Source organism: Larimichthys crocea, chromosome III, assembly GCF_000972845.2.
Source record: "Larimichthys crocea isolate SSNF chromosome III, L_crocea_2.0, whole genome shotgun sequence".
Classification (NCBI taxonomy): domain Eukaryota; kingdom Metazoa; phylum Chordata; class Actinopteri; family Sciaenidae; genus Larimichthys; species Larimichthys crocea.
The window spans coordinates 12,289,942-12,317,205 of NC_040013.1; the positions used below are offsets into that span (position 1 = coordinate 12,289,942).

The 27,264-nt window shown below is 43.6% G+C and overlaps 1 protein-coding gene across 3 annotated transcripts in view; it reads left to right on the plus strand.

The window, feature by feature from the left end:
• The first annotated feature begins 1,857 nt into the window (after nucleotides 1-1,857).
• Nucleotides 1,858-27,264, plus strand: part of unc5b (unc-5 netrin receptor B) — a 45,939-nt gene continuing 20,532 nt past the window's right edge. For 2 of the 3 annotated variants that reach the window (XM_019266229.2, XM_019266231.2), the window contains exon 1: nucleotides 1,860-2,675. In XM_019266229.2, coding sequence (XP_019121774.1) covers nucleotides 2,588-2,675 — 88 coding nt within the window. In that variant the 5' untranslated portion in view covers nucleotides 1,860-2,587. Of the gene's footprint in view, nucleotides 2,676-27,264 lie in introns of all 3 variants that reach the window. The other variant, XM_019266230.2, reaches the window with a different exon arrangement.

Sequence of the window (27,264 nt, forward strand, 5' to 3'; positions counted from 1 at the left end):
TTTTTTTCAATATGATTCAGTATGAACCAAAGAGTTATAATGTCTATAGAGAGCTATGTTGAAGAAAGGCATGGAGTGACATTTTGATAACAGAAAATAGATGTTTTAATGCTCCTCATCATCAAATCATACAGCAGCTGGGAAAACAACATTCTCAGACACACTGTTATTAAATCTCTTATAGGTGTTCAACTGGGATGACCATAACATATGACCCACATCATTTTCATCTCCATCAAACTGTTCCACTGTATGGAAACATTTATTATGTTCATTTATTCAGATCAAGTGTTCCAACAATTAGATGGACTAATTGATTAGTTGATGAACATAAAATAAGAAATTGTTAGGATAGAGGGTTTGCCTCTTCCTTCCTCAGTGTTTTTCCCTGTTGTTTCCCCTTTTACCTGTGTGTGCCCTGTCTGTCTCTGTGTGTGCTGCTTGGTGTGGTCGCCAGTTTTCCCTCACACCTGCCTATTCACTACCACACTGGCATTCCATCGTCCAATTAGCCTACACAGGATAAAAGACTGGCTCGACTCTGCCAGATCGTTCAGTCTCCCAAGAGTTAACCCGTGCTACGGCCAACCTCTGTGAGGCCAGCTTCTACGGCCAAACCCTGTGTGTTTTTTACTTGCCTACCACGTCCGAGCCAGTCTCGCCATCCTCTTCACTTTTTGGACTCTTAGCCACCACCAGCCCTGCACCTCCTTAGACACCCCACCACATCACACACCCACAGCCTCCCTGTCCCGCAATTCCACCTTTTTCCAACTGTTTCACTGGTCTCCTGGCTTGTGTTTGCATTTCCATATTCGTGTTTTACAAATATGGAGATTTCTCTGTTTTTTATCATTTGACTAAATATTTTGGGGTTGTTAACTGACAAAATAAGACATGTTGGACATTTTTTATTACCTTCTCAAATTGATTAATCCATTATGAACATAATGATTAGTTCCTTTAATTTCTCACCTATTTGTTCAACAAATGTCCAACCGAAGAAAACAATTTGTTGTTCAAAAAGTAAATGTTGTGTGGGCATCTCGCAGAAAACCCTTAAGCAGAAGAAGCACTGACAACAGGGATGTCTTTATAATGTAATTACCTGAAGAGGAAATTAGTGGTTAGCAAGCTAAAGAAACCCAAACCTCAAGAGGAGAATCCTCAAAGACGATGACATGAGAAACAGAAAAACAAGTCTTTGCCAATATTAAAAATAAAACACCCCCACTTTAAGTTCTTCCACTTCCCACTGCTGTAAAAAAACAGGCAGCATTAAAGCAGCTTCAGTGCCAAAGCAGAGGCTCACCTTCTTCATCATGCTCCCTGTGGTGTCTGCTCACCAATCAGACACTATCAGCACCATCCAGTCACACAGGAAACCACTGATAATGAAGAGTTCTGCTGAAGATCCAGTCAGGTGTCATCCTCATAGGCTCATTTATGAAAGGGTGCTCTCTTGTGGCCACCGAGAGAAATATAGGACCCAGAGATGATGCAGGAGGGAGGATTGACAAGCAATAATGTGCTCTCATAAAACAAGGACTTCTTTTATAGACTCCACATAGCTCTCCACAGATTAGGGGGGGCTGCAAAGAAATTGTATTGTCTATGTAATTACATTTAAAATTAGACTTGCAAACAGATAGATAGATAGATAGATAGATAGATAGATAGATAGATAGATAGTTAGATAGATAAAAACTCATTCTCACTTGTTTGCAGTCAGATTTTAGTTCAGCTTGAATCCACAGCGGTTTTACCCGCTCTAGGGTCCGGGTTTTCTATCTCTCCCCTCCCATCTAGTTCCTCCTCGCTTGCCACTAGTTTACCTTCACTTGTTCAGCCTTCACTCTGAGAGGAAGAGGAGGAGGATGGTATATGATTGGCCAGGCGGGGACTGGTAGTCCGGAGGCTGGCATTGTGCTCCAGCGTAGATCCCCGTGTTCTTGTTTACACCTTGCGGACGGGGGACAAGACAAGACACCCAGGGACCCAGAGCAGACTCGGGAGTCCAGTCTGCAGCGGACGCCAGGAATCTTGACAGCATCTACCACCCCCGTGGTAGTTATTATACACTGGCGCAAAAAAAAAAACAAGTTTGTCTTTGCAGGGAATCGGACTCTCTCGTGTAATTTCAGTTCTCCATTCAGAGCAGAAATGCGTCAAACTTTTTAGTGACTTTTTTGGCACCTCTGCAGGTAGCGGTGTTCAAGTGCTGCTGGACATGAAATCTACCAGGAATAGTCCCAACAGATTGTTCCTCTATACACACAGGGTGTGATTCATCCACGGACCTCTTCAAACTTTGATTGCGGACGGAAAATACCCCCTTTCAGTCTTTTCTCAGACATCACAAGCTGCGCGTGATGGATTTGTTTTGAGCGTTGCAGTGCGTTTGCGTCAACAGTCAACAACTATTTCCCAAAACATCCAACACCCTTGGTGTTTCGCTCTTTCCCTGAGAGATCTTTCAAAGGGGTAAAGACTTTGTTGGGCTAGAGCCACTTTGGTGTGTCAAAAGCACCGCAGCTTACGCTGTGTGGACAACACGGGACGTTTCGCAACGGCGTAGCCGGAAAAGATGCTCTCTGTTCGGATGCAGCGTGACCAATGTGTCGCTCCTCTGGTTCTTCTCCTCCTGGTTGGGAGATGTGTCGTTTCGGGCACTGGTAAGTTTTGAAATTTAGGATCAGTTTTTACAATAATCATGTGACACTGCGCAGAGAGATTGCTTTTATTATTATTATTATTATTATTATTAATTATTATTATTATTATTAAAAAAAAAAAATTTATTTGTTGTTGTTGTTGTGAACAGATGAAGCCAAACAACGACTTTTTTTCCGACCACAAAACCTCCATCAGACCGTAACTTTGTGTCCGGTTTAAAATAGATGTCTTTGACTGTAAGTACACCTGACAGTGCAGGTGTGTAGGCTGGCAAACATTTTTATTTTACCTACAGAAAACTCTTCAAGATTACAGTAAACTCGAGCTCAGAGCTCTCTTTTACTTGGAGCGGAAAAATCAAACTCCCCCGGTGCGCAGGGAGTAATTAAGGTTTTACTCCATGCCTTCATGGCCTCTCCAAAAAGAAAAAAAAGCTTTGTGAAAAGTCACACAAGACACTTGGAGATTATTATTTGTTTTTCTGACATACAAAGTCTAAATTTAATGACACTTGTTTTAAGCTTCGGTGTAGCTACGAGTTGTTTTCTGTGATCCTCTCATCTTTACCATTCGCATTATTATTTCATTAGACATAGTATTTTTCAGTGTGAACAGAAGCATGCTTTGATCAGTGGATTGCCCACAGTTAATGCTGTCAAAGACCGCAGCAGCTCTCATGGAGATGAAATCGCTTGGTACACAGAGCAGCTCAATGAGGTGATCTGACAAACGTGGACACCAAGGTGATGCTGCCCATCTCCAGTGTTAGATTAATGATTCCACTCAGTGTGGGAGGTGAGGGTAGACTTTTTCCCCCCTTCCCTTTACCAGATCAGGCTGAAATACAAGGCAGAAATCTGAGGGTTTAGTGGATTGTGGATTAAGCTTGGTTTACAGTAGGGAGAGAAAAAAAAAAGAACAATGAGTTCAAAATCTGCACAAGCTTTGCTAAAAGACCACTCCAAGAAATAAATCTGAGTCCCTAGTGAAGAAATTATTTTTGCTACTTAATGACAGCAGTAATCTTCTGGAGGCCACACTGACTGTCTGTCCAGGTCTGTGGATACTTCTTTGAATGCCAATAAGAACCCCCTGCTGTACATCCCAAGGTCCTTATGTGTGTATTATTCCCTGAACAGGCGGAGCAGAAAAGCAGCTTACGTTTATTAAAATTGTGGACCATTCTGAAATCCTTGCATGAGAAATGAGAAAGGTTGATATAAACAAGTTGAGGATTGCAGTGAGGTCCTGTTAGGGGAGCATAGCCGGGAGGAGGGGGACACCAGGGGACAATAGCACAGTGTGCCCCAGTAAAGTTTCTGTCTAGTAGAGAGGAAGGCAGAGATATATTTAGGGAATGCATGATGGGACAGACAGATTGCATTTATCTTCTCTCCCATTGTGTGTGTACCTTTCCTCTGCCGCCTCCCCTCAGATCCCTTCTGTCTCGGTCTCTGCCTGCATTGTGGATGTGCTGAGCTCACATTTCTGCTACGGTGCTCCTCTTTCTGTGTTGACATACACATTAATTACCCAGACTGCCAGGAACACTTGTCTGGAGCAACTATCCTGCTGTCCACTGTGCCTCTGTGTGTATGTGTGTGTGTCATTATTAATGACTTCATCAGTATTAGAAAACCGACATACGGGAAGTGTGTTGTGACACATCGGGATTAAATGGAGACGACCAGTAAGCCATGGAGAAAGGGGGGTTCTGGAGACCAGTGTCCAGTCTGGGAGGTCAAGACAGGAGGAGAGCGAGGGTGAGGGTAGCGGAGGAGCAGTCGAGTGTTCAGAGTTAGGAAGCGTAGCATGTCAGACACTCCCATAGAGGCCTGGATGAATAGTGACACTCTTCTAGGATGTGCTGTCTCATTTGTGTTAAGGGTGGGAATCCTCTGGTTCCTAGAAACCAGTGCAGCGGCTGCAAGGACTCTCACATTTCTTAACACTCTACACACATACATGTATCTATTAAAAAGGCGACAAAAATATTGGTTTAAAGTATGAATTTAAAATGCATAAAAAGACAGGAATGTGACAACAAAGAGAACCTCCAACAAACACCAAAGTAGACTTGGCTTCAAAGACGCTCAACAGATTGAGATGTCAGATTAGATTAAAGTGTCTCTGAAACATTAGTCATAACAAAAATGCTGCCAGGCTGTTGCATCTGCAGAGATTTGGACAGGTGGTTGGGCACTGTGATAAATAAACAGACAGACAACTCTCTTTGGGCCAGGCCACAGGCCATACTAGTACCTGAGGCAAGTCCTTCTGGCAGACCAGACCAGGCCACATTCTGTCCCGGTGCAGTGCATTAGTTTTATGGCCGCCAGGCGGCAGGGGATGGGATCGCTGGCCAGCCACTGGCCTCTCTGCTGTATTATTCATATGTGCAAAGTGGTCTTTGTTAATATTTAAAATGTGCTTATGATGCTCAAATTCTTGACATCAGAGACAGCAAAGGAGAAAGAAGTGGGAGGAGAACAGCTGCTTGCCTCTCATAGGCTTAACTGACCCGGATGACTACAGGGGGCAGTGAAGGATTTTAGGGTACCAATAGGCATTTATAGACTAGATAAAAGAGTGGCAGTTTGAGCAAGTGTGCCAATTGCAAGCCGGGGCTGTTGCACAGGATGTGTTTGAACTAAACAAGGTGAGGGGTTACACAGGGTAATGCTATCCATCTGAAAGTGAGAAGGAAAAAAACAGAAAGAGGAGATGGAAGAGAAATGAATCTGTGAGAGACACATTGAGATAGATTGATCTCAGGGCATAGCTTTTAAATATCCTTTATGAGAAAAGAGCGAAGAAGAAAACTCCATAGCAGTGGCATTCAAGCGTCATTAAACCTCTGGCACAGGCCAGGGAAAGAGACGATGAGTGGGGTGAGAAATAGGTGGAAAAGAATAAGAGGAAGACAAGTGATGTGCAGCAGAACCAGGTTAAAGCTAGCAAAGCAGCACAAGAAACAGTGGTTAAGAGAGGAGGATATTGTCGAGGAGGGAGGCGGAGGGTGGAAAGTGAAAAAGAGACACACAAATCCACTAGGGGATGTTTTTATTAAGGCTCTTATCGATGGAGAGAGCTCACAGTATTAAGAGTAGACATGTTTAATGCTTTGCCAATAGTGTGCATGTTAGACTGGACCATAAATCTGCAGCAAACAGCAAGGGCTCTGTTGAAGAGGGAAACAGCGAGGTAAATGGAAGACGGAGCTGACTATAAAGAACGGAAAGAGGAATTAGCAGCAGAAGAAAGTTTCGAGCAGAGATTGGCAGACTTGAGATAAATATAGTTTTAAGCACAGGCCATTATTTTCTTCTGCAAAGACAATATGTTCCCAAAGTATTTAGAATCTGGGGTGATAATGATTTAATCAATATTGCTGAGCCTGCCAACTATTTCAAACTGTTATTTAAAAAAATACTGTAGATAATAATCACCATGTGGAGTTATTTAAATATTGCATGTTACACCTTCTTAGATTCTGCCTTGTTTATCTCACACCAGATGGTCTTACCTCTGTGCCTTCACATGATGAAATGCAGGAATGTTTTAATTCAATCCGAACATTAAAAGCCACTGATGTTTGAAATTTAAAAATGTTTTTGACCAAGCTATTTTTTTCCCCCAAGGTCGAACTAGTTTTTTTCTTTACTAATAGTTATCACAAAATTCATTTTATTCTGTCCCTGACTTTCAAATTCACGGATTTCGGCACACCTTAAAATAACCAGCGAGTTGAGTAAAACAAGTTGAGGCTGGAGTGAGAGAGGGGGATGAATGGATGGATGGATGATGGGCGGTGGAGGGGGGTGAGTTTCGGTGGCAGATGGGAGCTGAGTTGCTGCCGGGCCGGCAGGACAGGGTACCCCCTGCCCCTCCATCCTGCCCTGTGGGGGGAGATGGGTGGGGCAGACAGGGAAATGGGAAGAAAACCTCTGCGGGGTTCCATTGTGCTTTAGATGAATAGGAGACTCCAGAGAGCTTTTTCTACCCCCTTTGTGTGGGGTAAAGGGGGGGCGGAGGCAGAACACATACACACTCGGAACTCATTCACAACTTCAACAGGAGCTATACTTGCATTTCTGTGTGTGTGTGTGTGTGCGTGTGTGTGTGTGTGTGGGTGTGTGTTCATGCACCCTTTTTAGAGCTGTGTTACGCCCCCCCCCCAATCAGGTAAAGATCACACCTGCTTGTTTGTTTTGTTAAAAACCTCTGATACTGATTGACAATTGATATGCTAAGACATGCTCAGTGACATCTGACATCAAAAGTACAACACCCACCCACACACACATACACCCACATATGCAAAACCGAGCCACATCCTGTGATGAAGAGGTAGCATTAATGTCTATAATGGCAGAAGACCTGCTGGGTCGCTTGGGAGGAGTGAGTGAGTGTGTGCAGGAATTTTCATTTAAGATCTCAGCAGCACTCTGGGCATCGTGACCAATAGGATCAAGATTCACTGCGGGGGGTCACGCCAGATCCTGAGCAACCCCCTTACCCTAAGATGTAGACACACACACACACACACACACACACGGTAAAAGTGGTTGCACTGAGGTCCATAGATCAGAGGCAGCACCAATGTTTGATTGGCTGTGCTGTGGTCCAACACTCTGCGTGTGTTCTCATCTAGAGGAGAGTTGTTTTATGCCATGTAGATTCCCCCCATCTTCTTAGCAGAGGCTTTTTTGTCTACAAAAGGCAGTTGAGCCAAGTCCACTCAGAGCTTAGACCACAGCCAATCTGTTAATGCTTGTGTTTGTGTCTGTTTGTATTTGAGTGTGCCATGTGGGCTTGGCAAACTGGAGGAACATTCTGCTTAAAAAGTGTTAATAATACACTTTCCATCAGGATAGGGAAATGTGCTGCATTAAAGAAAGCAGCAGCAGTGTTATTCTGACTTCCTTTTATGAATTTGGCATATAAAGCTACAGTACATTCCCCCACACCCACCATTAATAAATCACCTCCACTTGTCCCCATTTCCTCTTCCTATTCCTTCAATCTCTTGATAGTCTCATCAGGCGTATTTATAGCTTTATAGTCTCACATATACCAACCTCTGTCATCCATATCTCTCTCACTCGCTACATCTTTTTTTTTTTTTTTTTTCCCCCCCATGAGCTCACTGGTGGAGTTTGGGAATTGCTCTTTAGAAGGCACTGTGAAGAATCCCATTTCTATGAATGTAACGCTTATTAGGGTCCCATCTGCCCTCAGGGTACTTATGAATGTGGGGGGTGTTTGAGTTGTCATGGGGTAGGTAAAGGAGGGGAGCTTTGTCATACATGTGTGTAAGTGGATGTGGGTGCCACTGGGGTCTTGTGCGAGGTGGGAAGGGGCTCTTAACACTGCAAAGCACACACTGAGCAGCTGGTGTGTCTAAAGTGGGGGAATGACACACAGACCTCCCCGGAGAGCCGGGCGTATTGAGTGAACGTGTGCATATCTCCGGCTGAGAGAGGGAACGGAAATGATCCTGCCTCCTTCTGTCTGCATGGCAGGCAGCTAGGCAACAGCAGGACTTTCAAACAACTTACAATTTTTTTTTCCTCCCTTGTGTTTTAAATCAAGGCAAATGATGTTCGCTGAGTGTATTTGTGTGTGTAGAGGGGGCCAGAAGGGAATTGAGGGCTTGGTGGGTTTTGTGTGATTGGCTGCACGTCCACAGTGTGCTGCTGTGTTATTTAATATAGTGACTGACATGGAGTTAAAGCACCATGTTTGCTCTTAAGCTCATTGCCTCTGTCAGTTATAGAGCTGTGATTGGCACTTAATCAGAGGTCAGTAAGGGCACATCCTGACCTTTCCTTTCTGTCCTGTCTTCTTATCCTTCTCCTTTGCTTTGCTTTTCTTTCCTTTCCATGTCCTGTTTTGTCTCGCAGTACCTGGTTTCATCCTCAAATCATATGCATACACATACAAGCACACACACACAGAAGGAGCAATAATCCCTGTGTCTACTCAGACACTCTTGGATCACGACCATAGTGAAGAGGAAGAGTGAAAGAATGAGATCTGTCCTCATCCACCCTTTAATTCCACCAGCCCTTCTTCAGCTCTGCGACTTAATTCGTACTTTGACTTGGAGCCTCTAAACACACAGTAAAGATTCTGTTCTCGCTTTGGATGCAGGTCTTAATCAAGAGCTGACAGGCTCTTCTTGGCTCGGGTTTGTGTGTTTGGCGTGAGTGTGTGTATGTGTGTTGGGTGCGCACTGATGGGAATCCAGCCGTATTACTTAGGTATTACTCCCTTTTCTGCATGGGTCACAGTGGGGTCACACTTCCAGTCTCAATCAGCACATCGCTCGCGCACACACCCATTTTTCTCGCTCTGGCAGCCGTTCTGATTGCACAGGAGGAAACCTGGTTTATCCTCCTGGTTCATTCACCATGCCAGGTGCACGCGGCATACGCTACAAAATGCCACCAGGCATCCGTCACTGAAGAGTTAGGAATCATTTTAAATGAGCGCCATGTGTAAAGTAGTGTCACAAGGTCTGGTCTAATGTGGCAGATGTACCTGCATGTAATTAAGGTTAGATTTAAGTGTATGAGCTCAGACTCGCATCAAGTGTGTCAGCGGGTGTGTGTTTCAAGCCTCTTACCTGCTGCTGACCAGATGGGCTCTGCAGCCAACCTCATGCTCACCTCTCCTCACCACTTCGCTTAGATTAGCTGGTGAGCTGAGCTAAGGCACACAAGCATTATAAATGGGCACATCAGACCAATACCCCCCACCCACCACCCCCTGCAAACACTCAATCCTACGCACACATAAAGCACATATACAGACCTCATTCTTCACATAGGATATTTAGGATGACAATATGCTGTGTGTGTGTGTGTGTGCGCGTGTGTGTAGCTGGTTGGGCAGTGCCCGTGGCCTGCTGTTTATAGGGATTATGAAAGCAGATGGACAGCCATGCTGACTGGTGAGGGTTCATTAACTCTGGGTGTCTCTGCACTGCCGCTGCTGTTGCTCAGCTTCACTTGCTTCCTATGCTCTCAGCAACAAGAGTTGGTGTGTGTGCATTTCTGTGTGTGTGTGTGTGTGTAGGTACAGCAGGTAAAGAAAGCACCTCATGCAGGCAAAGGAAAGCCATATAGATGTTTATCGATCAGGGATATGAGCTCCAACTTTCTGCTTGATAGGTGGAAGTATTGCAGCGACTGGCACACTTTGGTTTTTGCGAAGTCTGACATCAAACTGTTACTAGATTAATCTGTACTGAAGCATTTCTTCTGTCGTTTTGTGTCAAAGGAAGCTTTTTATGCATGAAAAGCAGCAGGAAAAACATGTTTCAGGTAATCATACGAGTGCCAGCTGAAGAGTTATGATTTAGCATGACGCAATATCTTGAGCAGAGCACCATTTCCATGACATTTCAGTGCTCTGCCGGGAGAGATGAATTGGTATAGTTATAGAGGGCCATTAAACACTGAGCGGTGTCTCTCTCGTCTATAGCTTCAACCTTCACGCTGCAGCCAGCCCCTGCCCTCTCACTTCCACGACTTAATAAAAGAAACATGCATCATGCAGGGACAGATAGACATACCTGTGGAGAGCCAGACAGACAGACAGACGGACTGGCAGATTCCTGGGCAGATGGGTTGTTTGGAACCCCTCAGAGGCCTCGGCGCCATCGGTGAGACAGGCAGACACAGGAGTACTCAGTCACCCAGTCTCATGCAGGCTTTGCAGAAATGTGATCAGGAGTTAGAAAACAAAAAGTTTAAAACCATATGAATACAGTAACGGCCATTTTTGTAAGATCTACTGTAAGTCTTAAATACCAGAAGATAGTGAAAAATGCTCACTGCAGTTCTTTTCAAGGTGTTTCAACATTTTAAGAAATACACTCATTCACTCTTACCGAGAGTTTGGTGAGAAGATTGATACCACTTTGGAGACTGTACAGTAAATATGTCGATTCAGCCAGCAGTCAGTTAGAAATAGGCACAAAAAGTAGTTCAGAATAAAACTACCTGTAGAATCACAACGTGTTTCTTACACTAAGCTCTTTGTATGAACAAAGGACAAATTAAATATGTTAATCAATGAGCTTTACAGATACTGGTTGGTGGATTTTTTTTCCAGTCTTTGTGACAAGCTAGCCAACCAACTGCTGACTGTAGCTCAATATTTAGTGTACAGATATGAGTCTTATTAATCTATTCAGCAAGAAAGCAAAAAGTATATTTTCAAAAATGTTCCTTTAAATAATAATAATAATTATGGTTGCTTAATTTTCTATCAATACTTCTGTATCTTGTGATGTCCTTGGTATGATTCCTGCCTGATGATTTTTGCCAATGTTTTATCATCCCCCCTTTTCTCACATTATTCTCAATTGTATGGTGAGCACTTTGCTGTTTCCAAACAACAGATGTTGCCGAACTATTAAAAAACAACACAAAGATCCCTCAGATTACCAGCTCGGCTTAACCTCTGAAGCAAAGGGAGATCATTAACAGGTGCCTTCCCGGTGTTTTGCCCCCTGTGTCCTTTAGAGTAAATAAAGGCTGTAATGGAAAAATATTGGAGTTTTACAGTGGAACAGGGACATATTGGAACTTCACTGCTGCTCTTAAGCTCTTTGTGATGAGATGTGATGTCTTCTTGTCAAACTTATGGAGAGTATGAATGGCAAAAGGAAATAGAGCATTTAAGTGTGCATGTCAATGTCCACCCACGTCTCCGTCAGTACCAGAATGTGTGTGTATGTGTGTACGTACGCCCGCATGTGTGCCTATGGTCTGGTGGGTGTGTTGAGTGTTTGTGCTGAAATGCTGTCGCTTACGGCGTCCTTCTTTATGCTCTTGTGAGTGCGAGTATGTGAGTGACAGTTATACTGTGGTGTGGAGTCTGTAAATCTACTTCTCTCTAAAGCTCTCAGCAGTGGGCCTTACATTAGCACAACAATTTACACATCTGTCCTGAGGCGAAGAACGAACAACTCTGAGAATAATGAAAGACTCAGTCAAAGATAGCCTCTGTGCATGTGTGTGTGTGTGTGTGTGAGTGTGTGTGAGTGAGAGAGGGAGATAGAGGTAGGAGAGACTCTGTAAACAAGAGACAGAAGAGGTTTATTAAAACCCCACCACCACTCACCATCCTTTTGTCCTTCTATTCTCTGTGTCCCTCACCTCCTCTCCCCCTCTTTCAGTCAGAGGAGCGATTACATGCCCCTGTCTCTCTCGTCTTTCATCTCTCTCTCTGTGAAGAGAGAGAGGAATGAAGGTCTTCTGTGGCGTGTAATTACACAGAGAGATCCTGGATGAGGGCGTCTGTCTCCACAAACAAAAAAGCAGCCCCTCTCCCCCTAAATACCTCTTGATAGGTGGAGATCTAAAAAGAGACATTTAACTGCCTTTGATCCACCACTGGGCCCTTGTCTTTACCTGCCACTTATGGGTGCCTAATAAGTACTACCACAAGTCTATTTATTTCATTAGACGCTCTGACACTAGCATATGCATGGCTCAGCTCCAGCACCGTGGGAATGAAATACACAGCTCCTCCATTCATTTTAAGCACGGAATCATAATCGTGACACATTTACAGGCCGGTGTTCCAATCTTGCCCATGAGTCATATTGCTGAATGATTATGGAAGGGCGCGTTTTTATGGCCTTACATTGGTATTGGCTCAACCTCTAATTGGCCCAAAGCACATTTGCATTCTGGGAAGGTAATAATGGGGCTCTTTGGAGGCACTTTAAACGAAAAAGTCATTGCACTCTGACTTAATTCTGCTCATAGAAGTGCTGATGCCTCCAGATGGCTTTTTTACTAAGTGTGATATGGCCATTTTGTGTGCATGATCATACACTTACCCAATACTTTGGGAATAGCTAACTTGCTAGCAATGTCACTGGTCTCTTGTTATCCATTTTCCATTATAATGTTTTTATTGCTTCTTATTTCATACACACAACAGAGGAGAAATGCAAATAAAGCTAGCTGACATGACATGTTTACAGGAATACACAACAGGTGTTGCCACTAAAGGTTATTTGTCATGGATCTAGTAAACAAGTGTTGGATGAAATTGACATTTCTTTTCTTCAGCCCCTCTTCTCTGTTTGTATCTAAATGAATATGTGAGTGTTGAGGGAAGCAAACAGAGGTCATACAGTGTGGTCTGACATTCTGGAAAGGTCACGTGAGGTCAAGCAGCTCTCTGTTTGAGCTGGAGTTGGTCTGAATGTGTTTAACGTGTCTTTTTACTTGTGTAAATCCGCCCCCATTCGTTGAAACTTAACTGTGTCTCTGAACTCACTGGGAGATGAAGTGAGCATTCTGGTGCAGCTCAAACAGACTTGGCGTCAGACAATAGACCAGGTTCTTCTATTGCACTTAGCTGAAGCTGCTGAATAGACTCTGAATAGACCTGGAGTGGTGCGCCCATGCAGCTGCTGAACAATAGTCTGCGCAGCAGAAAGGCAGCCGGTGACCTCGAGGTCTGCCCTGGCTCTGTCCACTCTGATCCCTGAACCTCTCACGACACAGAATCAGCACTGAAAAAGCCAGAGCAGAGACCCAGGAGTAAATAAGCAAAAATCACAGTTGGGAGCTGTGAAACGTGTAGTGTCTCTAGCGGTTGGTATTAAAGAAATAGCTCATTTTGGGAAACACAATCATTTACTTTCTTGCAGAGAGTTAGATGAGAAGATCAATACCACTCTGTGACATGTACACAAAATATGAAGCAAGAGTCAGCTGTGGTTAGCTTAGCTTGACACAAACACTGAAGATAGTCTATATCCAAAGTTTAAAAAATCCACCCACAAACACCTTTAAATTTTACAAATGAACATATATATATATATATATGGGGAGTGAACGGTAATTTCTCATCTCATAAGTCATAGTGACTGACTAGAGTCTTGTCATCACAATTTTGGACTGCATCCTCTTCACAGAGCATAACATAGTGTGACACTGTTATGAAGTAAAACTTTACCCTGTACTCAGAAAATTTTGAAAATTGTTAGCCTTTTTTTTTTTTTTTTTCTTTCTTGTTTCAAGAAGGCTGGGCCGTGATGTTTGCACTGTTAAAACTGTGTTACACCCAGAATGGATAATGAGTTTAATGGTTTTGATGGGTTTCTGTCTAACTGAGTGGAGATATGTTTTAATAAATCTGAATCTGAATGTACTCCATCTGGCTTTGTCACTGAAGATGTTCAGGATTCTGTCACACTGGGGGAATCTCTTTTTGTTTGAGCAGGCAGTAGGAAGCATTTTATTCTACTTTAATAATAGCAACTCTCTGAGCCTCAGACATACTCTCATTTCCCAAAATAAATACCCACACCACTCATACGCCCCAAATCAGACACAACTTTACACAAATCCCACCACGAGGAATAAAAACACACAGGCAATGCCGGTCCCCTCCCCGCATTTGATCACAAGCGGCCTCCCCTCCTCCCCTTTTATGTTTATTCTGGGGATTACTCTGACCTAATCTCTTTAGGCCATAATTCAGATTAGATTTTGTGTTATTATTATTGCTATGTCCATTCCCTACTGTCCTACTGAGATTTCCTGCCTGCCGTAGCGATCCTGTGTTTGGAAAATTGATTAAAACTGTTGACCACTGCCCTAGATAGCACAGGCTCTGGAAAGTGGATGAAAAAAAAAAAAGCAAACACAAATGATACAGTATTGCATATTTAAAAAACATGCAGTTTTTAATAAAACTTTACTGAGTGCACACTCAGCACAGTGGCAGCACGTGTAGAAATCCCCCTTTCATCTATTTATCCTGCATTGATCTTCCATTAGAACAGAAGGGGTATTGTAATTCATAAATGTTAAACAGTATACTGAAACGCATTTTTTGCCTTTGCCAACCATTTAGAGTTTTATCTGCTAATTACCTGAAGCAAAAGTCTGCATGTGTACAACTAAATCTGGGGCTCCATCTGTATTGGATCTGCCATATTGGCTTGAAAGTTTCTCAACAATTTGGTATTCAGATGTCATATTTATTCTGAATTTTCAAGATAGTGTTTAAACGCCATCTGCCTTTTTACCTCTGTCTCTGAGCTTGGTAATCTGAACCAAAGAACCCCTGAATAAATTACAGTACATGCGTAAAAATCGAGTGAGGGAGTACAGAAAATAAAAATACATTCCGTTTGAAGCACAGATGGCCTTATTTTCAGTGTTTTTCACTCCATTCCCTTATTGCCTCTTATCATTTATTTAGCCATTGTGACATTTCAACTAAATGACAACTGAATCAATACATAAAGTCAACTCCGGTTTTATATGTATGTTACTGCTTTGTTTTCAAGCCCATTAATTACCCTCTAATAAGTAAATCTTCACCAAGAAGGGAGATAGGTGAACACATTTTTTGCCACGGTAAGCACCTATGTTCACCTTTCACAGACACAAAACATACATTGAGTCCCTCATTCCCAGTATATACACACCTTTCAGTGCTGCGCTTTGCATGCTTGTTTTTCTCAATTAAGATGAATTATAGAATTGCAATGGGGAGGAGGGACAAGGAGTGCTTGTATGTTACCCAAAGGCACTCAGTCAATGAGTTGGAGAGAGAGACAGAGTGCTGGGGATATTTTGGTCTCTGTGCCACACACTCTTCAGATTCCTAATGGACCATCATGGTATGCAATTTTAGCCAGATCTTTGTGGCTGGGCATGTGTGTAAGAAGGAGCAAAGACGGGAGGAGGAGGTGAAGCTTTATTGTTCATATGTGGAGGTGGAGGAGATGAAGAAAGTAAGGCATGGGGGCTGTGTTTGTGCTAGCTGTTGGAAACTTGAAGATGGACCAGGCCTACAGTGTACATTTCATTACTCCGTTCTCCTCTAGAGGCCCATGTGTATGTTGCAGCTCCTTCTGTGGACAGCTGAGTGCCAAATGATTAGATGAGCTGCTCCTCAGTAAATGGATGCTATTGATCTTCACAGCTTGTTATACGGACCACCTCAGAACATGATGAGTCTAAGACAAGACGGCATGATGAATTTCATGCAGTCCAAAATTGCCTCTTCTGCTCAGCTAACTTTCTCTCTTTTTCATCTTCACATTCATTAAGTACACAGGTAGCCACACTTCACCTTGTCCGCTTTGCTTCCCTGTATCTTTGTGCCCCTCTTTCCTGCTTTTTATGTGCTTCACTGATCATTTTCAGTGTCTCCACAGCCGTTAAAAATGATCAGAGGCTGTGTAATGTATATTAATGTGCTTGTACTTTTAGTAGTTTAGTAGTTTGGCTGTGCATGCTATAATATTTCATGGGGAGAAAACACTAGCGAATCTCAGTGTCGGGTAATTAAATTGGGATCGTGATCTGTTGTTTTTCTACTCATGTATGCAGAATAATTTTGCTCTCTCTGGATTAGAGTGGGGACACCTGTGAGGAGCGTGTCACAGATGGAGGTGGTGGTGAGGTTGAGGGTCACAAAAAGGTGAGGCCGTGGCAAAGGGCAAGAGACGTTTTATAGGCGTGTGCATTCAGCCCTGATACCTGTGCTTGTTTTATCAGTGTAGCGTGAGGTCTTGGCACAGCAAAACCATCTAGGAATTATAATATATGCAGTGAAGCCTGGGATATGGAGTTAACAGAGGGCTGTGACCTCTGACCTACCAATTTCCACTGGATAGATGTTATGAGGGCAGTAGTGTGAGATATTATATCAGAAACCCCAACATGAATACCAAATGTTATTAACTCAGTATGCTGTGTAGCTGTGTTGTCTGACATAAACGTATTTGCAGAGAAGCGGCGCACACAGAGTCTCATTTTATTCACATCAATCATTTGCTGTTTGCTTTTTAGTCTGGTGCTAGCGTGTTAACTATTCAAACGGGCCTAATAGCGTTGTGTATCTTACATGATTTCTGTAATCTGGTTGGCCACCCAAACACTACTCACCTGTATGTTCTCCAGTACATTCTTTTCGCCTGCTGCACACACTGACTCACACTAAAAGCTGGTTCTTTGTTGTTGTGGAAAATGGAAGTTGTGAAGTCAGTCATGCTGAATAGATTGTAAATTGCGGGAAAGATATAAACACCTTTATGTTTGCAGCCTGCCATTGTGCTTCACAAAAGACCTAAGTGACCGCAGCCATATGAGGGTCAAACAGTTCTATTCTGACGCTTTCCAGCACAGTAAGACCATTCAAGGCTGCACTGTTGTTGCTCTGGGAAATCGTTATTATTATTAAGGCTGAACCAATAGACATCTCAAGGAAGAAATAAGAACATTTAGTCTTGTTATTTTTTCAACACCTGCATACTTTGAACTCTATAAATGTGTTTGTATTGCTCGTTAGGATAAGTCACCTGTGGTGTCAAGTTAATTAGTCAGTACTTTTATAAGAACTGAAAATTAGACGTAGAAGCAGCAACAAAGCAGCTGAGAAAAACAGAATGCTGACATATTTATAAGGGTACTCATATGTAAAATTACACAGTGGTTAAAATGAATAAGGTAAGTTCAACTTGGCCAACCATCTATTCTTCTAGATGTTCACTAAAGGAATATAACTTTGTGTTGTTGTGGAGAAATTGCTGAAGTCAAAGGTCAATGGTGGGGCAAGGAAGGAAGAAAGTGTTCAGTAGCCTCTGATGTCTTACACTGTATTTTTTATTGACACTTGATCAAGGAGAATTAGAGACACTCTCAGAGTTCATACTTCTCTCAGAAGTGCCTGCGTCGGTCTCACATTCTGCCCAACTCATCCTGGTGGATAGACTTTAAACCCCAAAATAACACCACAAATACTATACGCCCAGAATTAGTCAAAGAGAATGTTTTTACTCACGGAGGTGTTATTGTCAGAATATTTTAGTCTGGAGACACAATGTCTGTTTACGCAGATTGGAATGTCAGCGGCAAGCTGTCTATTATGTCTAGGAAGACAGCAATAGGCCTCTCCGACCCTGGCCACCACAGTGTTGAGATAGACTGGCACCTACTGTTCCCAGTCAAAGCTGAACAACTAATACTGCTGAGGACCTCAAGGCCCACACATGAGTAACCTAACCTTCTGTAACCTAAGGATAGAAAATTCCATAACATATGTGACCTGTTACCTTCTCCTCTTAAGCTAAACCCAGACATTGAACATTTTAAGGACCCAGTGAGTGAATACAGTTGCTGAATAAGGTAGCACATGCCAGTGCTAACACTAATGCTAGGTGAGCAGGAACACAGTTTTGTTCCAGAGTCTGGAAATGATAACTTGATTTACTGAGGGGAGCCAGGGCAGCTGCAGCCTCAGTATGCTTAAAAGACACTGCGCTACCGACCCAGAACCAAACTGCAGACAGACAAAGTTACTTATGAGCTGATGAACATATTGGAGTATTTAGAGGCTAATAAGCATGGTGGTGGAGACCAAAACCGAGATATAATTATATTTTGATCAGGTTGCTAGGAATGTGACTCAAAACTAATTCTAATGTTGTTGGTTTTGGTGTTTGTCACTGTGGTGTTTTGCTGATTACTGACAGTAAAACATAGATATCATTTCTACACCATTTCAAAGTTTTTGTAATTTTGCAGGGCAATTATCTGAAATGGAAAGAAGCATAAGCACTGGTACTTTTGGGAAAAACACTTAGCCTATGTGGAGCTGAGGAGAGCATACTGTTTGGTGTTTATGTGCTACCTGTGTTTCATTTTATTATACCATAAGTCTTTGACGATGCATCTTTGTGTGGCATCAGCGCTTTAAGCTCAGAATTCTCAAAGCGATTATACAAAATTAATCTAGGCTACATGAAGCAAAGTAATCCAGTCTACAAATTGGAGGTTTGGGTATAGCCTGTTTGCATGTGTGTGTGCTTTCAAACCCCCATACATCATCTGTGCACATTCCATAGATTGCCCCATAAATCCCACGCAGAGTAAAATCTAATCAGATCATGTAGTCTCCCATATGCTGCATGAGTGCTTTTGTTAATGCTGTTTGTGTGGAGCCTACCTGTCATACTTCTTTATCTGTCAGACTGTATTATCCGTCATAGCAATGGATTAGGCAGCCGACTTACTTCCACCTTGTCAGATTTAAGGCAAAGCAGCAATAATAGTAAGACTCCAGGTGTGTGCATTTTGTTTGTTACTTTCACCCAGTTCTGTCTTTCCATTTCTCTGTGTGAGTTCATTTATCTAGTCTCTAAGCAGAGCTCTTTCTTTGGCTTTTCATCCTCAAGTAATCAATACTGGTCCTATGAATCCAGGTCATCTTGGCTCCTGTGGCTTCTCTGTCTCCTGTTCTCTCTCCTGCTCCGTCTTTATCAATCTTTGTCTCTCTTATTCACTCTTTTCCTCTCTCACTTGTACCCCCCCTCTATCTTTGTCTTCTTCCTCTCTATTCCTGTCTCCTTTTCCTCTTCTGTCCTCATGTTCTGTCTTCTTCCTCCCACTCCCCCCCCTCCTGAAAAATTACTTTGCCCATCTGGACGGAGCCCTGCACGGCCGTTACACTATTAGTCCTTGTGTGGCACTGATTAAAAATAGATCAGAGTACCGAGTCAGAATTAGTCAAGACCTTTATTCTTCTCCAGCCTCCTCTTGTCTCCCCTCCTAGTACACTGAACTCTATTGGCTATTGTTAGAAATGGATATAAGATTGAAAGTGAAAAGTTAGCAACAAAATGTCCCAGTCTTCCTTTTTCTCTTTGCTCAGAGTCTGTGTGTGTGTATTGTGCAAGAAGCAGTGATGTTTGTCAGTGAGTATGTGTACCGCCTGCGGACCTCTTTGGTGGGTGCTGTCTCATGTCGAGCGGTGTGTTTGAGAGGCTTGTCGAAGTAAAGCTCCTGTCAGCGCCTGGCCGGAGGGAGCGTACTGATGAAAGGCCTCTTCATCATCCTAATGGGATACACAAACCTCTTAACCAGTACTGCTGCCATGGCTTCGGCTGGGTGAAGCCAGAGAGAGAGAGAGAGAAGGAGAGAGAGCACTGAGTGACTAGTCGGGCCACACACACCAAGGACCACACTGAAAACATACACGAGTGCACGGGTCAAAAAAATGTACAATGTAAACACAACAATTCTGTTGGGAGGCAGTGCAGGGGAGGAGTCGTGACTCGGGCTGCCTTGGGTTTGCCAGAGGTTCAGTGGGCCAAAGCCATTAGGATCTGGGACAGAGTTAATGTCCTGCTGTCCACTGGAGCCGTGGCCATGTGCCCCACTGGCACAGACCCAGGGTAAGGGGACAAGGACCAGAAATATGTGACATTACACTTTTGCTAATGTGAATCCATTGATTTCTACCACATTTGGCCCAGAATATTTCAATATTCCAATACAACTATTGGGTAGATTTTCATGAGCACAAGCACACACATTTATGTACATCCAGGATGAATTGTAATACCCAACTTTTCATCCAGCCATCAATGTATCAAACTCTTTTTATAACCAAATACCTGCGAAACTAATGACGTTCCAATATTAGGATGCTGATGTTTGCATTCAGCTCAACACCTCAGTTCAACCTCAGTCACAAGCATACCTATAGACTCTGTTATAATGTGCTGGAACTTGCTTATACTTATTTTCTTTCTGTCTCTTTACAACATGGATGTATCTCTACTATTTTGTCCTTGCCACACCTTACACCCAAACAGCTTTTTTAGATGACTGTACTTATGTAGAAAAGTGCACTGCTTTGTAGAGTGTAGATCTTCACCAGGCAGCACATGGTGAAGCACTTACTGCAGTGCCACCATATCTGCAATGTGAAAAAAATGTACTGTAAGCAGTCAATAAAATATATTTTTCAAGGTTTGTCAGAAAATGTGTATCACTGCAACCAGGAGAGGTCCTTGAGCATACAGTTATAAACGTGCACAAATAATCTATGGCTGATAGTTCCAGTAGTATGCTAGGACCGATCGATACAAGGATACAGACACACCCCATGCTTATGCCTGGTGGAGTTGATAAAAACCTGCAAAACATCGCTTTTTCTTTTGATGACTTTATGAATATTTGTACACTAGGAGAGAAAATATGACTTTTTTCTGACTTCCACATGAGTGGAGTTTGAAGGATTGTGAGATATTGCGTGCCAATGCAATTTTTGACCCTGGCCAGAGGAGGACACACGTAGAGGGTAGGGATCAAAGCATCAGCTCTCTGCAGGGGGTGACACAAGGAAAAGAGAGGGAGAAGGCGAAGAAGAAGCCTGAGAGATCAAGAAAGAGTCTCTCATCATTATTGTCACAGTGTCATACACTGCGGCCACTCAGTGTCACCATCAGTCTGTGTTGTCCCTGGGCGTCTGGCGGGTGACACTCGGCCTCTCCTTCGATCCATCCATCCATCCATCCATCTCTCCCTGCTTCATCTTATTCCCACATACACAAGCACGTTTTCTCTCTCATTCACACAAGCTTTTTTTAATTTGTCTACGCCAAGGGGATTTTCGTCATGCTCTCTTCATCAGGGCTCTCCATCAACGCCATTCCTGCCAGTCCAGTCATACTGGTTCTGGCCTGAGGCTCTGGGATGTCCTCTTTTTCCGTTCCAGCCCAATCCCCATCCTGTCCCCGGGTCAAGGACACGTTCCAGTAGCTGCAGTGAAGAACAGTGAAAAACTTTGACATCAGTCAGGAACCAAAGCCTCATGAATGATTGATGTACGAGTGCTGACTCATCACACAGGAGATAGAAATGAATATTTTGACCTAAAACATAACAAGATTTAATTCTGTAGAGCAGAGCGGAGATACAAGAGCTGTCCAGGTTGCAGATAAGTTTACAGCGGTGCTACCAGTGGCTTTGTGCAATGCAGCGATACCAGTTCTCACTGTTTCACAATCTGTTAGCACCTGAGATTTCGTGATAAAGAAAAAAAGTTGGCCCGGCCTGAAGTGATAGTCTGTGAGATGCTTGTGCTCTTAGTACTTTTATGTTTTGGTGCTGCACTGCACTGAGGTTATGTGGCAGTCAAACACTGTGATGTGTTTCTAGTTCCTATCTGAAACTGCACATTTCATTCCAAAGTTTGACTTCCTCTGGGTATCGATTTTTGTTTTGCTTGTTGGTGGAATGGAAAAAACAAAAATGAACCCCTGTTTTTGAAAATGTAAAGATTTGTGCCTTATAATCGAAATAGGATAACAAACACGCAGATGAGATTCAGATTTGCTTCACTGAAACAAAAGGTTTGGATGAAAACGTCTTCTTTCTCTTTTGGCCTGATTTGAACAAGTGTGTCCGAGTTGAGGCAGGAAGGGAAATTTATTTTGAGAGAATGATGAAGCGAGGTATAAAGGGAGTGAAGGAAAAAGATCAAAAGGATAAAACAGCCATTAGCTTCTGCACAGGACTACTTTTGCTTACAAGACCCCGACATTCTGCAGGGTGAGGAGATTAAATCTCACCTCTATTTTCTGCCTCTCCATTTGTCCTCCTCTGCTATCGCCACATCACCTCTCGTCATCTATCTCTTCCAACATGGATTTTCTGCCTATTAGTGCCCTAATCTTTTCTGTGCCTTGTCTGCCTCTCTGTCTCTCCTCCCTATCTGTCTATTTCTTTCTCTATCTCTCTCATTTTTAGTTTAGAATATCTAGTTAAGATCAGGCTTGTTTATAAAGTGTTCCCATTAACACTGTTATCCACGCTTTGTTTATTTATTTCAAGAATTTGATATAATTATCGTTATTTTTGACAATTCTCTAGGAAGTTAGAGAATTTTTCTTGCTTGCAGCCTCTATTTGGAATAGCAGTGGATCGTTTCAAATGTTCCATCATTGAATGCTTGAATGCTCTATTTCACATTTTTTTGGACCAAATTTACAAAACAGCCCATATCTCCCTCACACACACACATACAGAGGCTGGCCTACAGCATGTTGCTTGTTGTGTACTGCATATCTAGGGATTTCTCTGATGCAAGGGGACGCAATGAAGGAACAGAGTGACGCCAACCCCCGCTGTGTTTGTGTGAGGCCTGATCATGCGTCTCTGCATGCACGTGTGTTGTTTTTTTATTGTTGTTTGTCCATGTGTTGTTACCTCTGTCACACTGGCTTGGTAGCTTTCTTGCGAGTGGGAATGTCTGCATCGGTGTGTCATGTGACGTGCAAATTCATGACAGTGAGGTCTGCTCTTGTCTTCGTACACACTGTCTAACCCTCTGTTTGAGGATTGCCTGTGTATGAGAAGTCATGCACGCAGCCCGTCGATTCCGCTGTCAATCCGGCTCATCTCCTCATCTGTTCATTAGCATGACAGAGGAGCTCTCCTGCCAAAGCAGTTAGTCACAAGAATCAGCCCCTGTCACAACACATTACAACAGCAGGCATCTCTAATAGCGCTGGCAATCGTGGCAACCATAGCCAATGCCCACAGTACTCACACACACATACACACACACACATACTCGGGCCAATCATGAGTTGCGCTTGATCTGCACCCAGGGAGTGTTTCTCTGTCTCCATCTCTTTCTCCCCTGCTCTTTCCACACACACATCCTCCTTCCTTGCTTACTTCCGCTCCAGCATGGCTACCCACTTACAGTGGAGCTTAGAGCCTTGTCATTAATCTCCCTCCTCCTCCCCGTCTCCCTCCATCATCACCTTACATTAGCTAGGTTACCTGTACTTACCCCTCTGTCTCTTCCATTTTCTTGCCTCCCCCGACTAGCTCTATTTCTGTCTCCCGTCCTCCTGCTCTCTGTCTTCATAATGCTGGAAGAGATCAGGACTTTTTATTTTTAATCCATCTGTCATCCCCGTGTGATGTTTTAGTTCTCTCTTTTTCTTCAGCGCATAACTCCCCCAACATTCTCCTTCTTCGTTATCACCTGCTCAGGGTGTCTGATGTGATTTGTACAGGAAGTTTGATCCGGTCGCCTCCCTGCCACCGGGGAGCCATAGTTGTCATATCAAATAATAGAAAAACACATATGTTGTGACGCCTTTTGCTGACTCTTCTCACAGTTGCAGTTCGTGCCTCTTGACTCGACACTTTATCACATGAAAGTACCAAGAGACAATGTCACCAACAACAGGGAATGTTTTAAACAAAGAGAGCGTCTTGGAGTTTTGAAATCTTTAATAGACAAACTGTAAATGAGCACCACACTGAATATGTGCTTGAACACAAATGACAGGGTAGCAGGGACTCAGACTGTTGGTTTGTGCAACAATTAAGGGTGTTTGGGGGGAGGACATGTAATTTGACTGTCTGTGTGTCTCCAGTGTTACCGGAATCCCTGACTGGGGTGGACTTACTGGTTTTGTTGAGGTTTGTGTGAGGTCATGTACGCAACCCCACCCTTACTTTGTGTGTCTGTGTTTGTGAGAAGGAGACAGAAAGTGGGGTAGGAGTAAGCAGGGATTTACCTCTAAGGCAGGAGCTGTCAAGTCTTGTCGCCAGGAGTGGCCATCAGTATTGAATGGCATGTGACGGCAACAATCATACCTACAAACCTTTACACATACATAAATACACCTGCAGTTGTAGTAGGAGCAGTCAACATCAAGAACTTTGCTGAAAGTACATTATGCATCATATGCGTAATCCAGAAACCTGTCCTGTTTTTTAGGAATTCAAAGAAAAGATTCATAATACAATTTAATGTCTCTTAATAAGAGATCTTTAGAGAAAACATGAAGGCAGAGTGCACTATGTGCGTGACGCCACATCTGCTATTTGTCCTCCGAGTGGTCTCTAAGTATGAGTCTGTGCGTGCGTGTGTGAGTAGCAATCAGTTCGAGGAGCAATGAGAGAGGACAGAAGAGTGACCTGGTGAGGGGAAGGGGAGGTGGAGTGTTGCAGAAGTTGGGAGAGAGGTGGATCAGAGGACAGGAGGAGGGGGGCCAAACTCGTCTGTAGCCCGCTGTAACAGAGCGCAGCCGATGCTTGTACAGTGGGATGGAGGGTGAGGCATGGGGGTGAGGAGTGGGGTGGGAGGGAGGGGGGGCAGGGTAGAGTGGGGTAATTACAGGGGCCCAGAGAGGAGAGGCCTGTAATCAGCCTGCCCTCAGGAAGGAATGCAGCTCATCTTCTCATGTAATTACTGCCATTTAAACGGCCCCAGCTTCCAAACACTCGTCCCACTGTACTGCTCACCTATTCACTATACGTACACACACACACACACACACTCACACACACAGTCACAGTCACAGTGAGACAATCAGTGATGGAGAAGGACACATTTTCAACAAGACTTCCAAATGGAGGAAGTGAGATGGCAAAAGAAGAAACGATACAGAGACGGAGACAGACTACAGACAAGATGCATGTGTGCATGCACCATAGTTAACGGCTGTGTAGACTTCAGGCCTCTAGAGGAGCCGGCTCCATGTGAATACCCACCATGGCAACCAGCCACTCTGGGAAGATTTGCGCAACTCTCACCAAGCAGCTGCGCAGTGGCGGAGCAGACAAGCAGTGGCGCCTTACGCTCAACACATACACACACACACAGGAAGGGGAAGAGGCTCTCTCTACCATATGAGTTTGACCTCCAAGTAATAGTTGTGACATTGGTCTGTAATTTCGAGAGGATAATAGGAAAACAACGTTGTCTCACCCACTCCCGTCTCCTCTCCCAACCTCCCTTCCTCTCTCTCTCTCTCTCCCTGTATCCTCACCCCTCTCTCGCCCTCTCTCTCTCCACCTCTGATAGTGATTGATAGTGCTGCTTGTGTACGCCTGTGTTCCCATGCAGTAGGTGGTCGTCGGGGCACACACAAACAGTACAGGGCCACTTTTTGATGGGCTATGATTAATGAGCTCTGTGGGGGGTGGCGCCCCCTAGCTGTGATAGAGCACACTTTCAGCCACGATGCAGGTCCCCCCCCCCCCCCCCTTTCTCCACTTCTGTCTATTCAAATGCACCAGTAGCAGCAGTGGGCTCACAGCAGCTACAACATAAGCGCAAATCCTCTTAGCGCTCCCACTCTCGCAGTCACACTCACCCACACATTCAAAAACAGTCACAGAATCACACTTTGTGTAGGCTGTCCCTTACATACACACGGTGGGTAAATATAATCCATAGTCTGTTACAAACACGCCTGCCACACCTCTCACGCACACAGTTTGGGTTCATGTGAAACAGACAGAGAATTCTGCAACATTCAACCAGTAATCAGTAAAAACACTGCTGAATGGCATTCTGTCATTGGGCTAGGATATTTACTATCTGAAATCATGTGTTTAGGTAACATGTTTACATGTGTGTTTCCCCCATGGCATACCCTCCAACCCAGCTGATTAAGTTTCATTGTAACACCTAGGGCTTATGGGGAAAAAGCAACAGAAGGTGAGTTTCTAAGAAGGGCAGGTCACGCTTCATTTACAGGGTTTTAGGGTAACACACCTTGCAGCTATGAGTGTGGGATAACACTCTATTTACAAGAAGATCTGTAAATGAGGTCTTGCAAGCCTCTGCATTTTCTGTCTGTGCATGTGTGTGTGTGTGTCTGTGAGTGTGAGTGTGAGTGTGACCGTGTCCTCAGGCGTGCACTCTCTCTCCTGCCACACGGACATGCTGGATGGACAAGCGAAGCATTTCTGTCACTCTGTATCTCCATCACCTACCCGGCCTTCCCCTTCTGCCAATCTGCTTTTCAGCCTCCCGTCACCTCCTTCTTTTTCACACAGTCACACACACACGCACACATTTTTTTTATCCGTCTTTGTCTTGCTCACACAGGTTCTTTTTTTTTTTTTTTTTTTTTTTTACTTGCACACGCTTGCATACAGGCCTTGGACAATCAATTACACGCATACGCTGGTGTCTTGATGAAACAGGGGAGGGAGGCTTCACACGTCACAGAAATAACCAGCCTGCAGGCGTCCTCATTAACATGTTGGAAGCAATCAAAGGTGTGACATTTCCACTGCTATGATGAACTTCCAACAAGACGCAGCTCACAAGTGTTATGTTGATTTGTTGTTGTTTGGTACATTTACCTAAAGATTTCTTTAGTTATGGAGACTACTTCAACATTTTGGACTGTTGTGGCCAAAGTTAACGTTGGGATGTCAGCAATTCATCAATAAAAGACATGGTAGCCTTAAGTCACAATTAAGAGAAGGAACTAAAAAAAACAACCTCAGAATACTGTCTTGAAACAGATTACAAAATGTTTTTTCAAGAGAAATCTAGCTTCCTTCTGTTTCCAATGTAAGTTTTAAATTAGGCTAACACATCTTGGACCTGTTGGTGGACACACATCAATGACAATGATATTGCTTTTTTTTATCTGACTGTGTGTATTTTTCAGATATCACTCTGTTGCGTCGTTGTATAAAATAAAATAAAAACCTTGTTAATTTTGTTAGTTATAGAGGTGCCTGCCTGTCTGACAGGTAAAGTCTATTAGTTAGAGAAACACCATGGTGAGTACAAAGGCTTTAGAGCCATGCTGAGCCACTGCATGTGCACATCTTGGTGGTAGCATCAAAATACCCAAACAAGAATTTTCAAGGCCAGCGTGTCGATGGCTTTACGAGATAGCACGCGGATGGATCTGTGTCCCTCTTAGCAGGACGTCAAATTGTGTTTCCTGCCTCCTGTTGCCTCACAGCTACC